The sequence below is a fragment of the Plectropomus leopardus genome, chromosome 21, assembly GCF_026936395.1.
Source record: "Plectropomus leopardus strain MGB_pleo_1.0 chromosome 21, ASM2693639v1, whole genome shotgun sequence".
Taxonomy (NCBI): domain Eukaryota; kingdom Metazoa; phylum Chordata; class Actinopteri; order Perciformes; family Serranidae; genus Plectropomus; species Plectropomus leopardus.
In genome coordinates, this window is record NC_142196.1 from 20,045,166 (window position 1) to 20,059,952 (window position 14,787).

Genomic DNA, 14,787 nt, shown 5'->3' on the forward strand with positions numbered 1-14,787 from the left:
GACAGAGGCAAAGCCCGCTGCAGAAAATTATCACACCACTGGCAAGCGTCACCTCCAGCTGCTGCAGCTGAGGTGTTTCCAGGTGCAGGAAACAGGAGTTTGGCTCGGATGTGTACCTGGACGTTAGTCTCAGTCCCTGTGGCATTCTGGTTGAGGAGACTAAAAGGCAGGCAGCTTATCCCTTGTTCTGGCAGGGCACCTAAGTAAGATTCTTTTTTCTCAATTCTCCCCAGACACACCATCCTGAGAAGCCACTTTTTCCTACCACAGGAAGCCCAAGAGAACACTATAGGTAGCAGTCTGACAGGCAAACTGAACCCTGGCCTTTTATATCCTGCCAGGTTTGAGAAGTTGGACATCACCCCTAAAAGCGCCCAGAAGATTAAGCCCGTTCTGGAGCGCTGGATGGCCGAGGCTGAAGCCCGCCACCGATCCGGCATGCAGAACCTGACTGAGTTTATCGGCAGCGAGCCTTCCAAAAAACGCAAGCGGAGGACCTCTTTCACCCCACAGGCGCTCGAGATCCTCAACAGCCACTTTGAGAAGAACACACACCCCTCTGGACAGGAAATGACGGAAATCGCGGAGAAACTGAACTATGACAGGGAGGTGGTGCGCGTCTGGTTCTGCAACAAGAGGCAAGCCTTGAAAAACACAATAAAGCGTTTGAAACAGCCCGACCTCGGCCCGGCTGCACCGATGGACCCTCTCACTGATTCTCTAGAGGAGCTCCCAAAATGAACGAGCTGGAGTGGAAAAGTGGCAGCCATTAAAAACAACAGAGGTGGACGAACTCATCTTGAAGTGAAAAATGCTCTCGAGTCACCCGGACGGACAGTCATGAGTTTGCAAACAAAAACTATGTGTTGTCAGTGTGATTACCACAGCTATGTAAATGACCTTGGCGAAACCAAAAACATGAAAAAAGAGATTAATATCTGAGAATTATGTAAAAACATACGGTGTGCTGTTTTCAAAGAGTTTTAGATCCTGGCCTTACAGACCAGACTATCGCCCAAATTTTGGTTCCCACGAGGAGGGATTTAGTAAAGAGATCATACCAAATCAAAACACTATTTACCAAAGTCTGTTGCATCTGAGTACTAAGAATAATTTTGTAATGTAAATGTGCTCTAAATTTTTACATTTGTACTGGCAAATCTAAGCTATATGTGTGAGGTTGAGTATACATTTTATCTTTGTCTCGCTTACTTTTTTCTTCATTGTTTGTATGTAAATATCTAAGAAAAAAAATACCGTCTTCGAATTGAAATCACACTGATAAAGTTTCTCTTTTTGGACAAAAAAAAAATGAACCTTTGCTGTTAAACAATTGCATAATAATGTTGTTTGCCTCCGATTTGTGTTTCATCTGCAAATATTTTCAGTCACAGTGTAACTTTGTACAACTTTTACAGGTATTTATTAATAATCTCATGAGATTGTTTCAGAGGACGGACGGACAGACGGAGGGAAGGACTTTCACGTGATGATGATGACGATGATGAGGGGTTTCAGTGTCTGTCAAGTCTACTGCAGCTTTGTTTTGAGCTACTGTGTCATTCTGTTGCCAAAGCCTGATAGCCAAAGAACACATAAATTTCAGCTCAAGGACTGGTGAAGATTTTACATTTTTATTTACTTGTCCACACGGCTTTCTCCCCCCTTTTTCTAACGTGTTTTACTCTGTGGGTTAATTAACAAAAAAAGAAAAAAGAAGAAAAAAAAACACGACCATGTCAAACAGCTGCGACAGTGTCTGCTGTAATCACAGCAATATAGAAAATGTCTTTTCTTTTGAGCAGATTTTTGCATGCTTCAACTCAAACCACATGTAGGATTATTTGCCTCGGTTCAAGTCAGTTTCACCAGGCAACCCAAAAATGTCACTGAAAATAACACTTAATTTTACACAATAAACCCTTTAATTAAGCCATTAGATTAAGTAAACGTGTGGTTGAAGCCTGTTTGTTGCCACTGACCAAACTACTGAGCTCATTCCAGTTCAGCTGTTTTTATATAACTTTTTTTTTTCTTCCGAGATAAATATCGTTTCCTTTATATTCTTCATTCCTCTCAGCTAAGTGAAGGTTTACAGATGTTATAATCAACCGTTTAACTGGAAATGTGTTTTTTCTGCACCTATGAATTGCTTTCTACTGCAGTAAAATGCTTTAAAATGTTAATTTTAACACATTATCTGTAAGATTTCAAGTATTTTTTGTTATTTTGGGGGGAAAAAACTACCTGACTCTCCATCACTGTGCACTAAAACTCTTCATTTTACACACTACCTTGTGAGGAAATGTCAAGTATTCGGCTCTCAGAAAAACCCTCACAGGAAAAAGACAACAAAAAAAAGAGGTGAATGTTGAGAATAAGTGTCACATGTCAGAACGAGTGAACTTAATTTGAAGTGAGGCGAAATTTGATGCAATTTATTCAGAATCATGTGTCTGCTCGATATCTGTCCTTCCATGTCACATTGGTTATCTTTCAGTCCCCCGTGCACCGCTGTGTTCTTCTTCACTGCCTGGAAAACACGCACACAAACACACTCTGTAAATGTTAGGGAAAAAAAGCTTTACATGTCTGTTTTTTTAAAAAGAAAATATATATATATATATGTGAGGGTTTGCAGGAGAGGTAATTCATTTAGTTTGGTGCACAGAGATTTTTAATATAATTTTTATTTTCTATGTGACTTTATTTCCATCTACAGCCACATTTACTTCACACTTTTATGGTTTTTTTCCACATTTATGTTGCAATATTTCATTCAGGCAAATCTTTGGCCAAGAAACTACATGTCCGCCCACCGGACAAACGTGAGAAAGCAGCAGGCTCCTGCAGGTAGAAAACTGATCTGTTCTGAGGCTTATCAATAAAGCTGTAACCAAAACCAAAAAAAAATAATAAATATACAAATAAAAAGAAGACACAGAAAGGAGTTGTGCCTTTGCTCAACTTCTCAATGCTGGACCAAAGCTCTATAGTTATGCACATTGTACAGAGAAATAGATTCATGATGTTGACAATCTTTAAAAAAAAAAAAAAAAAACGAGATAAAAGAATTGAAGAGTAGAAATGTACAGTAGTTCATCCAAGGTTTACCTCAGTACTGTTCTTGTGAGAATCATACAAACGCCATACGAGCAGCAGCAGGTCGGTAAAAAGACGGACGGTTACTCTGCACTGTGTGTGTCGATGTTCACCTTCAATGTGGAGGGAGAGGCTTGTGTTTTATTTATTATTACGTGACACATGATTGTTTTATTTTGTGAAGTGGTTTTTACCGAGCCACGTGTGACTCTCCGGTCATCAGTTTTTTATTATGTTTGCGTTATTTCTCATTCGTTGTGATATTCACCTCTCAGTTTTCACAGACCTGTAGACCCGCGTAGAGGAAAAGGAGATGTTTGCTCTTAAACCCAATTAGGATGATTTGTTAATCACCTTTCAATGCTTTTGTGAAATTTTACTAACACAAATAAACCGGTTTGAAGTTTTGTTAATAGTCGAAAGAACTCGAAACCAAAGCTGAAGAGCCTGCAGAGGTTGGTTTTCATTTTTTTTATAGACTGAAAACTGTACTTAATCTATAGAGCAATATCTGTTTGGTCAGTTAAGCAGCACTTTGTGTATTTCAAAAAAAAAGAAAAAAAAAAGCTTCAAGTCTGTCACATTGATTTGTACCATAATTAGTAATAAACAATTGTTTGACATGAATTTGTGTCCTGTTTTCAGTTAAATTATTTTTTAAAGATAGATTCTGTCCTATTTTTGCCGGTTCACCATATATATATATATATATATATATATATATACAAACACACACATATATATATATATATAATTTACAAGCTGGCTTAGAACACAAAGAAATAGCCAAAAAACATATTTCAAGAAAAAACACATAGCATTTTAAAACTAACTTTTTGCTGGAAATTCAAAGTACACCTGGCCCACTTTTGGACCATGAACCAGCATTTGGGAACCACTGTACAGTGTACACGACTTCCAGTGTCATAAACACAAGTTCTGGGTCCCATTAGTCTCGTTAAATGTATTAAACTGTATCAATCAATTAATCAAATTTTATTTAGAGCATCTTTCAAACAAATCAAATTCATTTCAAAGTGTTTTACAGTTTAAGAAACAAAAACAAAAGCAACATAGGAAATAAGCAAAAACTGATCTCAAAAAATAGAAGTATAAACCATACAATTGTGATAGTAAGACATAAAAGCCAGACTTTAAATTGTAGGTTAATTTACCATTGATTAAAATCTTGGAAACGCAGTTTTTTATTTTAAATATAAACATAACAGAAAAACATACTAAAGTCATGCCAATGATTAATTTTATTGTATGTGAACTTATAATTAATTTTAATTTACTTTAGCAAATAGACATAAAATGTTAAAAATTTAATAGATAGATCTGATTGAGATATAATCAAGAGCTGAGTTCATATTTTGTTTGGGGTTTAAAAAGTATGTAAGTTACACAGGTAGCTTTGCTTGCTGCCGAGTTCAAAGGTTTCTGAAACATACAAATACTCTTCAAACATCACTGACTTTTCTTTTCATCTTTCTCAACTAAACACATAAACACAGCGATTGAAAACGTCAAATAAAATCAAACTTGTCCTGACTTTCACTCTCTGCGAGGTCATGGTCAAGTGCATCTTAAATCATCCTTTGCACACCGTCACATTTAAGACGTTATCTGACATTTAACCTATCGATGGCGGGCGGATGAGCTGACTATTTGATGTGTTTAATGAGAGAGGGGGCAACAAAAAAACAGCCTTACATACAATATTTAGCTATTTATTTAGATTTCCTTGGGGTCAGTGGAGAAGAATACATGTCAGGTTTGCTTCTCATCAAAGCTTCATGTGTTTGCTTCGCCAAATAACAACAAGACAAGTGTAAAGAAGAAGAAATATATAAATAAACGCAGAGAAAGCCTTTTGAAACTAAACTCAAAAGTTTGATACGGCTTCCCTGTCCATGATGCCTTTGAAAAACGGGCAGGCTGCTGAAAAGAAAGTAGTAAATAAATAAATAATAATAATAAAAAGCACAGACAACATAAATTATTAACATTAGACTGAAAACTGATGTTCAAGATGCTTTTTCGTCTTCCTTTCAGCGCTCTGCCCCCCCTTCATTTCAAAACACTGGATGTATTTTTGAGTGGTGATGGCTGATGGCTGAGGTGTACACAGCTCCAGTCAGTTATTTGATGTTCTTTTGTTTTTCCATCCGCGCCATTTTCATTGTCTTTCCCATTAACAATGTAATTGTGCAGATGCAGCTCCTGACCCATATCTGTTTTCTCAAACTGTTTGTATTCTGCAGCTGATAAAAGTTTACTTTCTATTCTCTCTGTGTGCAGCAGCACCGCGCTTGCTTTTGAATGAAGGGTAACAGCGCAGTTAAAAAGAAATCCTGGTGCAGAATTATGGAGTAAATGTCAGGGTTTGAGCTTTTTATCAATCATTCTTGGATGAGTGATAAGATGCACAAGAAGTTCCCTTTTGCACACAAGTTTTTAAGTTTTATAGTATCCTAAATTTAAAAACTTAAATCCCCTAAAAAAAGATTGTGATGCAAAAAAAAAAATCCCATTCATAAAGACTCTTCATAAATCCGAAGAAGTTTAAATCATTGGACCCAAAAGCTCCAATGCCAGATTCATTTGGCTGCAATTAGTTTGTGGTAACATTATTAATTAACCCTTTAACCCATTTAAATCATTTTCCATGTGCAGCTCTCAGATGCCTCGGTGGGACTTTTTTTTCCAAAAACATGGGAAAAAGGCAATGAGTGGTAATGAATGTTTCCAAAAATTGCAGGAAACTAGTAGATTTAGAAATTATTTTTTAAAAAGCTAGAGAAAAATGTCTTGGGAAAGCAGTTTTATCAGTGCATTTTTGTTATTTCTATTTTTTTACTTTTTTAAACTTTCTTTTAAAACTTGTGCTCAAAGCTAAAATAATCCTAATAATAATTAGAATCATATAAAAATTTAAAAACTCAACGGCAATGTTTCTTTCCTGAAATTATGACCTGGTTACTAAAAATAACCCACGGACCTTGTGAGGAGTCTCATGTAGGAACTATTTTCTTTCTACCAAACTGCACCCACCAACCATATTACCGGAAGTTTGCATCTACTACCAGCTCAAGCTGACGTCACAGCTCAGCCGAAATCATCTGTAATCATCTCGCACCGTCATGAGCAAGAGTGTCATATCTGCTCAAGTCACCTAGATTGTGTATTTCAGTTTTTATTATTTAGATTAATTTCCCAAGATCCCAACTTGCTGCGCTCGTATGTTCCCGCTCTGTGACCATCGACCCCGCCCTAATGTGCTTCACCTGTGCCCTGTTATCTCCACCTCTGTCGTGTATTTAGTCTGTGTGCTCCCTGCTTTCTTGTGCCAGAAGTCCCCGTGTCTGAATAGATGCACGCTTTCTTCTGCACGGTGATTCGGTTGGTGGGTGTAGTTCAGAAGAAAGAAAATAGTTCCTTCATGAAACTGCTCACAACAAGGTCTGTGGATTATCTTTATTAACCGCGTCATGATTTCTGGAAAGAGAAGATGCTGTTGAGTTTTTCAAATGTGTTTTTTTAGTGCTTCAAGCAACTAAGTGTCATCTAGTTCCATAATATTGGAGAGAAGGCTGATATCTCTATGGCCGATATCTCCAACACTCTGCAGCTCACACCAAAACAAGCCAGACTGATAAACAGCACTACAGGAAACAGGGAAAAAAGTATTTTTAATTTGGAATTGAATCTTCCCTTTAAGATTGTCCCCGTTGTGCCAGATTGTGATATAGATTAATTTACCTCAATCAAATTAATAAATGGGCTCATGCTTCTAAACCAGATTAGTATGTTGTGTTGCATTGATTCACTCTATGCACTCCTCATAAAACAAAAATTAAATAAACAAACAACTTGATGTAATCTCTATCTTCTGACCTCTGATTTGGATCAGGAATAACATAAAAAAAATAACATAAAAATGCTTTAATTGTAAAAATTTTAGTAAGAGCAACAGAATAAGTGCCCAAATTTCAGAAAAGAACCACAGAAATTAAAGTAATAATTGCAACTTTATTTATGAAACACGTTTTTAAAACTACTGTGATAAAATGCTTTACACAAAAATAAATGAAAGCAAGATAACAATCATATGGCGTATCATATATTCAGTACAAAAAGTAGTAAGATTAAGTTAGGTATTAAGAAAATAATTAATAAAATCAATTTATAATTTTATCATATTATTAATATCATATTATTAATGATAATATTAATAGTATTAAATAAAGATAAATTGTAATAGATAAGTTTAGTGTTGACTGAGAGACGAATGCAGAAGCAAACACATATTTTCATCGAAAACTATGTTTAAAAATGTGCGGACAAACTATGTTTTCTTCTTTTCTTTATTCAGAGATCTAAGAGCAGTACAGAAGTTTGAGGATTCACTTCGAGCCCTTTGAGTGTATGATGTTTCTAGTACAGACCCACTAAAGAAGAGTTTTGACCTCTGAGTCTTGCAGTTTATTGTTATTTTCTGAACCTGCAGGAGCAGCTGAAGTCTCCTAAAGAAGGATTTAAAGTGAAATATAATTCTTTTCTTCTATATCCCTTTAACGTCGAGTCACCATATTGTGATGAAAAATGTGTTGAACTGAACTCAAACTGTGGGAGCCATTGTTGCCGTTTTTGACTGTCTAAAAAAATGTTTTACCAAACAGTTGAGCTCACCTTTTATGGTAAAAGTAGTGATGCTAAGACAAAAAAAAAATACTTTTTTTATTAAATAAAAAAGGATGAATATTAACTGTTGTTAATGCAATATCTTTAATGTTAATCCATTATACATTTGGTGAAATAAATTATTTTTTTCACCATTTCTGAGACGTTTTCAAAGTCCTGTAATGGTAAATATGTGTGGAAATAATATAAGTACTGGGCATACTAGACATAACATGATCATAAATGAAGATATGTTGGTATAATTACATTTTTTTAGGCATTACAATAGCAAACATTTTAATTTTCTCCCATCTTAACCGTTTGACCTATATCAAAAAATTATGGGGAATGTTAAAATAAAATAAAATCAAATAAAATAAAACATCAATTCTTGTTATTATAGCCCAAATGACATTAAAAAGCAGCGTTTCTTTCCTTTCTTTTCCTTGGTGAGGACTTCAGAGGGATACATTTGAGGTATCTCTTCTTCCAAACAGAATCAAAGCTGCGATCAAACATCCCTGTTCAACCTGCACCCAACCTGAAACCGTCCTGAACAGGACGAGAGGCAGGCCGCAGAGAAATATTATGACATGTCTGCGCTCCAAATGGATTATGTTTCAATATCAGTCAGGACACAGAAACGGAGAGGTGGAGGGAGAGAGTGCATGTGTTGGATGCAGATGGTTTTAAATTGCTGCCTTTGTTTTCCATCAGGCATGAAGCATTCACTTTCCTTATCTTTCAGACAATACGCGGTGGGCTGATGTTCTGGGTAAATGAACTGTCGGTGTATCCCTCACCCTCCCGCTCCTCCGCCTTCTTGTTTTCACTTCCTCCTCAAGGTTGAGATGTTGGTACACTGACTGTGAAGCCCGAGCTGCTCAGGCGTCTCCCACTTTGCTGCTCTGCACACCCAGATGCCTCTGGGGGTGCAATTACCAATCCTCACATGCAATCGAGGTTGGCCATGCATATGATCCCTTTTGCTTTCACTGTTGTTCCTGTGTGTTTGCTCTTTTTTTTCCAGCGTTATTAGCAATGACACACTGTGAGGTATTTGCAGGTAGAGGAGTTAATAGCCCGGGTCTTTACAGAGACACCTGTCTGACTTGAGCAGCTGATTGCATCGACTCATAGTCCATTTAACTTTCTAGCAGCCCGTTTTTTGAATGCATGTCTTTAGACTGATGTCTCTGTTTTCCAGCAGCCTCACCTCTTGTTTTTGTGCTGGACCCCCCCAAAAAATAAAGTCTTACAAACACTCAGATGGGACTGTCAGAGCACACCTGCATCACACCTGCACATACAGTCCATACAAGGGGGCGATTAAGTACATTTATTTAATTACCAGAGTAAACTTTTGAGCTATTTAACTTGTTTGTTTTGAATTGATTTCAGAGGGAAATATTGTAAGGGTGTAGTTTTTGTTTCAACCTTGGGGGTATGGGGGCCCTCCAGCATACAATTTTGAGCATCAAACACTTAATTCCCTGCATTCTTGTTAATTTCATGCACAAATTTGGGGCCTTTTGGCATCTGGTGTTAGTATCTTTTGTATTAAAAAAAAATCCTCTGCTACTTAATATTTTAGATTAAGATAAGATAATTAGGGGCCAGAATTAGGTCCTATTGTTTCCCATCAGATTCATAGGGATTTTCTGGAATGATTTATTAATTTATTAGTGGTAAAGTTTGTTCATAGACAGTTATTCATGTTTAATTAGAATTTATAAAGACTCACTTATTTGCACTGACATTTCCACTAAATATAAAATAATAATAATAATAATAATAATGATAATAATAATAATTATTATTATTGTTATTTTTATCATTATTTATATGGCATATAACATCAGCATTTCATTGTACTTAATTACAGCAAATTGAACAGTATTCCCATTTACAGTATCAGCTGCTTTCTCTTCAGCTGTACACATACTGACACCACAAAAACAATCGCAAATCTTCGTCAGTGAATAGTTTTAATAGTTTCTTAATTTATTTAATTGGTAAAGTCCAGAGCAGAGTGTGTTTTAATCAGTAACCGTGCTGCTACAGAGATGATGACTCTTCGTGTCGACCTTGAACATCACAACTTTTATTCGAGTCATTATGTCCTCAGGTTCATTTTAAAGTGTATTTATCTGATTTTCACCTTAAACTCACCACACTGAAAAATATAAATGTCCTCAAAAAGAAACTTTATCATGAATTGATCTTTTCAGGTGAGTCCTGACTTTACCGACTGTCGCTTTAGCAGTTTACAGGAATGTATGTTTTGCATTAAGCTCTATTTAGGGACCGTATGAAAGTTATTAGGAGAGCAGAAGGTCAGAAAAAGGGTGAAGGGACCAAATAAAATATTAATAATACTGAGGATGTCATTGCTTTTTTTATGAAGTGAAACCCATAATAGGCTTCAAGCCCCCTCCCAAAATCAATAATTAAAATATATCAATAATATTATATTATATTATATTATATATAGATAATCCTTTACTAAGTAGGGCTGTAGTCATGATTTTATTTTACTTTTTCATATTTAATTAATTGATTTGATTATTCATTTATCATCTGTAAATTTTGATGTTTTAAAAGCCAAACTAATGGCTGGATTAACCCGAGGTAAAACATAAATAAATAAATAGATAAATAAATAAATATTGTCGCTGGCTTCAATTTCCCCCCTTTTTTTCTGATTCAGCACATTTTGTATATTCATTTACACATCAATGCCATTATGATTTCAGTTGCTAACATGCATTATTAGTACTTATTCTCAAACAAATTTATAGTTAAATTTTTGTATCCTAAATGATGAACAATGGATATGGAGTCTTTGTCAGGACCCTTTATGTCTCAGAAGTTTCCATCGTCTTTCATAGTTACTGAGTAGGACCAAAAGGTCGGGAGAGCAAGAGTTTGAAATGAGTTTTTAAAAATTTTTAAATCATGATCCCTTAATTGTTGTAACCTGTCAAGCCCCCTGAGCTCTAAACTATTTGTCATCCCTGTATTTCCTGTTTTATTTCCTCACAGGTTTTCCTCCTTTCTGATTACCGCCCGAATGTGTTTCACTTGTGTCTAGTTGTCTCGCCTGTCCAAGAGTATTTCAGTCTTTGTCTTCCCCTCCTTGTTGTCAGATCGTCTTTTTTAGTGATAGTTTCAGTTTTTCTAGCTTTTCCTGTGAGTGTATGTTTGATCACCTATAGCCTGTTAATTTGGACACGTTTACCTGTGTGACTGATTACCTGCGTCATATAAATAAACATTCATATTTTTGAACTTTGGTCATGTCTTTTCTATGACAGTGTTTTAGAGTCACATTGAGGACAACTTTTTCCAAGAATAAAGTTGTAATATTATAGGAAAAAAGTCCTAATATTATGAGAATAAAGTCATAGTTTTATGAGGAAAAAAAACATAACTTCATGAGAATAAGCTTGTAACATTACAAGAATAATAAAAGTCATAATTTTACAAGAAAAAAAGATGTATTTTTAGAAGAAAAAAATGTCTGCATTTTATCAGAATAAAGTTGTAATATTACAATGAGTCAATGTGTCACGCCACACAGTCACAGTATGTTTATTTCCAATATCCTCTTTCTCAAAAAAATACAACTTTATTCTCAAAAAAATGTGACCTCATTCTTGTAAAATTACAACTTTTTTTCTTGTAAAATTACAACTTTTTTCTTTTTTCTTGTGTTTCTCATAATATGGCAACTTTATTCACGTAATATTATGACTTTATTCTCAAAATCTAACTTTTTTTTTAAACATGGCTGTACTTTACTGCGTAAAGTTGAAATACCCTAAACTTTTAGCTTGTTTGCACTTTGCTGCTTTATCACTGCATGACAAACTGAGTTAATTGGTTGGATTTCATTTAAAAGAAAGAATGAAAAAAGGGCATCAAGCAACTTTACAAGAGTTGCTCAGCAAATTGTGAGAAATTAGTAGATTTTGGAAATAATTTTAAAAGATGCAAGGGAAGAATGTCCAAAAATACGTATTTGTAATTATCATAAATATGTATTATTTTATTTTGTTTTGGTGTTGTTTTTTTTCTTCTTTAAAAAAAAACTTTAATTTCTTCTATTTTTTAGGTAATTTTCTGCCACTTTTACAGTGTTTTTGCCAATTTTTGGGTCTTTTCTTCATAAGTTGCATAAGACATCAAAGGGTTAACATGGGGGTCTGTGGGAATTTTTTTGGAGCCAGCCTCTAGTGGCCATTAGAAGAACTGCAAATTTTGGCACTTGGATTGACTTTATTTTTCAGCCCTGGAGGTCACCACTTGTAGTAAACTTGCAAAAATCAACAGAAAAAGATGCAAAATGATGCAGAGGGCTGGTGATGGAGGTTGTAGATCCTCGGGTGGGGGGTCAACCCTCTCTAAATCTCTCCATGGTTACGCCCCTGGCAATGTATAATAATGCGCCACAAACAGAAACATCACACCTCCATTCTGCCTGAAATGGACGATTATGAGTTAAAAGCAGCAGATGAAAAGTGAAATTGTTTCCCCTCCTGTCAGGTAGTTTGTAAGCAGCACATGGAAAACCCTTTGGCAAAGTGCAACTCTCCTGCTCATGGGTCATCGCAGCTTTAAGAGCTCGAGGAAAATAACCGGGCCTGCCCTCCATCATCCTCTCATCCCGCTGACCTCTATACGTACGGTGTAGTATACTTACAGAGGAAAGAGAGAGCGAGAGGAGGGGGGGCAGGAAAGAGAATGATTGCATATCTGAAGGCATCGAGAGAGCAGATATGGATGGGAGAGGAGTGACATGGTCGGACACATCTTTGCTTTCTTATTAGTGGGGGTCTGCGCGGACACTTTGGGCCCTTTTTATGGGGGCCGTGATGAAACCCCTCTCCGTGCATCTGCAGAAAATGGCCAGGGGAAATCACAGATGAGAATCACTCAAAGACAGGGAGATGTCAACAGGCACATAATGATAGCTGATGGCCCCAGAACACTCTCCCCTTTCCCTCTCAGCCTCACCTGCCCAAGTTGCACTATACTAGAAAACATAATTAGAGGTAAAACAGAGAGACGGAAGCTTTATCTCTGTGTTTTCTGTAAGCAACGCTCTTTGTTTTATACATCAGGGAGTCCCTTTTTTTTCTCTCTGTCTCAATCTCTCTTTCACTTCATGGAGGAGAGGAGGAGGAGGAGGAGGAGGAGAGCTCCCTCTGTGAGATGCCAAGGTGCTCCCAGTCCATTGTGCTGCTGGCTGTCAGGTTAAATTAGGGAGTACAGGCTCCGTGAGTGTAAAAAAATCAATACTTGATGGAAGATTGCTCCCCGGAAAATCTGTTTTGATTCCAGGATTAATTCTTGACCAAAGGCTCCAGCAAAATGACATGCCATTAGCCTGAAAATGAACACATTCTGCAGTGGAAATTGGATGGAAATGTGTCAGGTGATTGCCCCGGTTTGTTGTTTCGACTCTTTGAGCGAGGGGGGACTGAAGGTGTGGCTGCCGTGAATGAGTAGGCCTCCATTTCCAGAGCAGGAGACAACTCCGCCGTGGCCTCCGAGTATTCTCAAGGCCATTGTTGTCCGGCGGCTGCAAATGTCTTCCACCAAAGCTGAGAGACACGTGTCCACTCTCTCCTGTGTCTTCCATAAAGCATAAAGAAAAAGTGAGGGAGAAAAAGGGGAGGCGAGGTGCATTATTGATGAGTGAATAATGTGTTTGTCATGACGGATGACATTTTCTTGTTTGAAAACTTAAACAGGAAGCTGCACCGGACAGTGATTTGAACAGCCGGAGCGTTCAGGCTGCACTAAGTGTTTCATGGAAAAAGAAAAAAATACAATAACAGCAGACATGATTTCTGACACCCTGAAAACACGTTTCTGACCTAAACACAGAATATGCATTTGTTTGTCAGTAATGTGAAATTGTGTACAAAATATTAATTTAAATGCATCTTTTTCCTCATGTGGAGCTAATTTTTATTTGATTTCATGTCTAAAAACACAGATGAGACCTCATAATGTGAATGCAAATGTGTCTCCTTATTGTAATGTTTTATTCCACAGAAACATTTAATTACATTGTGAAGTCATGAAGAACAACAGCCTGAAATTAATTTGTGATTTGATTTGATCTGTCTTAATGCTACGTAAATTACTTCCATTGACAGCAATTTATCAAACTGAATTAATCTAAAAACACACATATGTAGTTGTTATAATACAGAGACATGCCACACATGTGACACTTTATTTTCCACTGTTTTGGGTGCAAATTGTCCACTTCTAATGATAACTATTTATGATGAGCTTTAAGACAATGCTTTTATTTATTTATTTATTTATTTAATAATTTATTTATATAGTTAATTTCAAACCTTTTTTAGGAGAGTTGCCTTGGTCCAGATTTAATCTTTCAAATTATCTGAAAGCCATAAAATAAACAGATTATTATTAATAATAATAATAATCACGATCATCATCATCATCATCATCATCATCATTATCATCATCATCATCATCATCATATTATTATTATTATTATTATTATTATTATTATTATTATTATTATTATTATTATTATAAATATACGTACAGTTCATTGTTTTAAGTAAACAACAATGATATTTTTTCCCCTGTAATCTAAACCTTATTTTAACTTTACCTTGCATAAATACTTTAGAGTTTTTGGCACAGAAAATAATTTAAATAAATAAACAAATGAACTTTTATCTATAACTACAATAAAAAAAATTGTGTGTGGGTTGTGTGTTTTATTGCATGGATTATTTGTGCATTGTTTCTTATTTTAAAAAAAACAACAAACAATATGAAACAGTAACGCTGATGATCAATATAAACTCTGGAGAGCAAATCAGGAGGGTGATTACATGCAGAGAACAGTTTGACAATGATGATGATGATGATGATGATGATGATGATGATGATGATGATGATGATGATGATGAGTGGTGCATATTTAGGGGTTAAAGTGTCCCC

At 36.0% G+C, this 14,787-nt stretch overlaps 1 protein-coding gene across 3 annotated transcripts in view; it reads left to right on the forward strand.

Annotated features, from left to right (window-relative positions):
• Positions 1 to 3,729, forward strand: part of pou6f2 (POU class 6 homeobox 2) — a 93,474-nt gene extending 89,745 nt beyond the window's left edge. For all 3 annotated transcript variants that reach the window (XM_042510685.2, XM_088071814.1, XM_088071815.1), the window contains one exon: positions 234 to 3,729. In XM_042510685.2, the coding sequence (XP_042366619.1) occupies positions 234 to 741 (508 nt within the window). In that variant the 3' untranslated portion in view covers positions 742 to 3,729. The remainder of the gene's footprint in view (positions 1 to 233) is intronic.
• Positions 3,730 to 14,787: the final 11,058 nt, after the last annotated feature.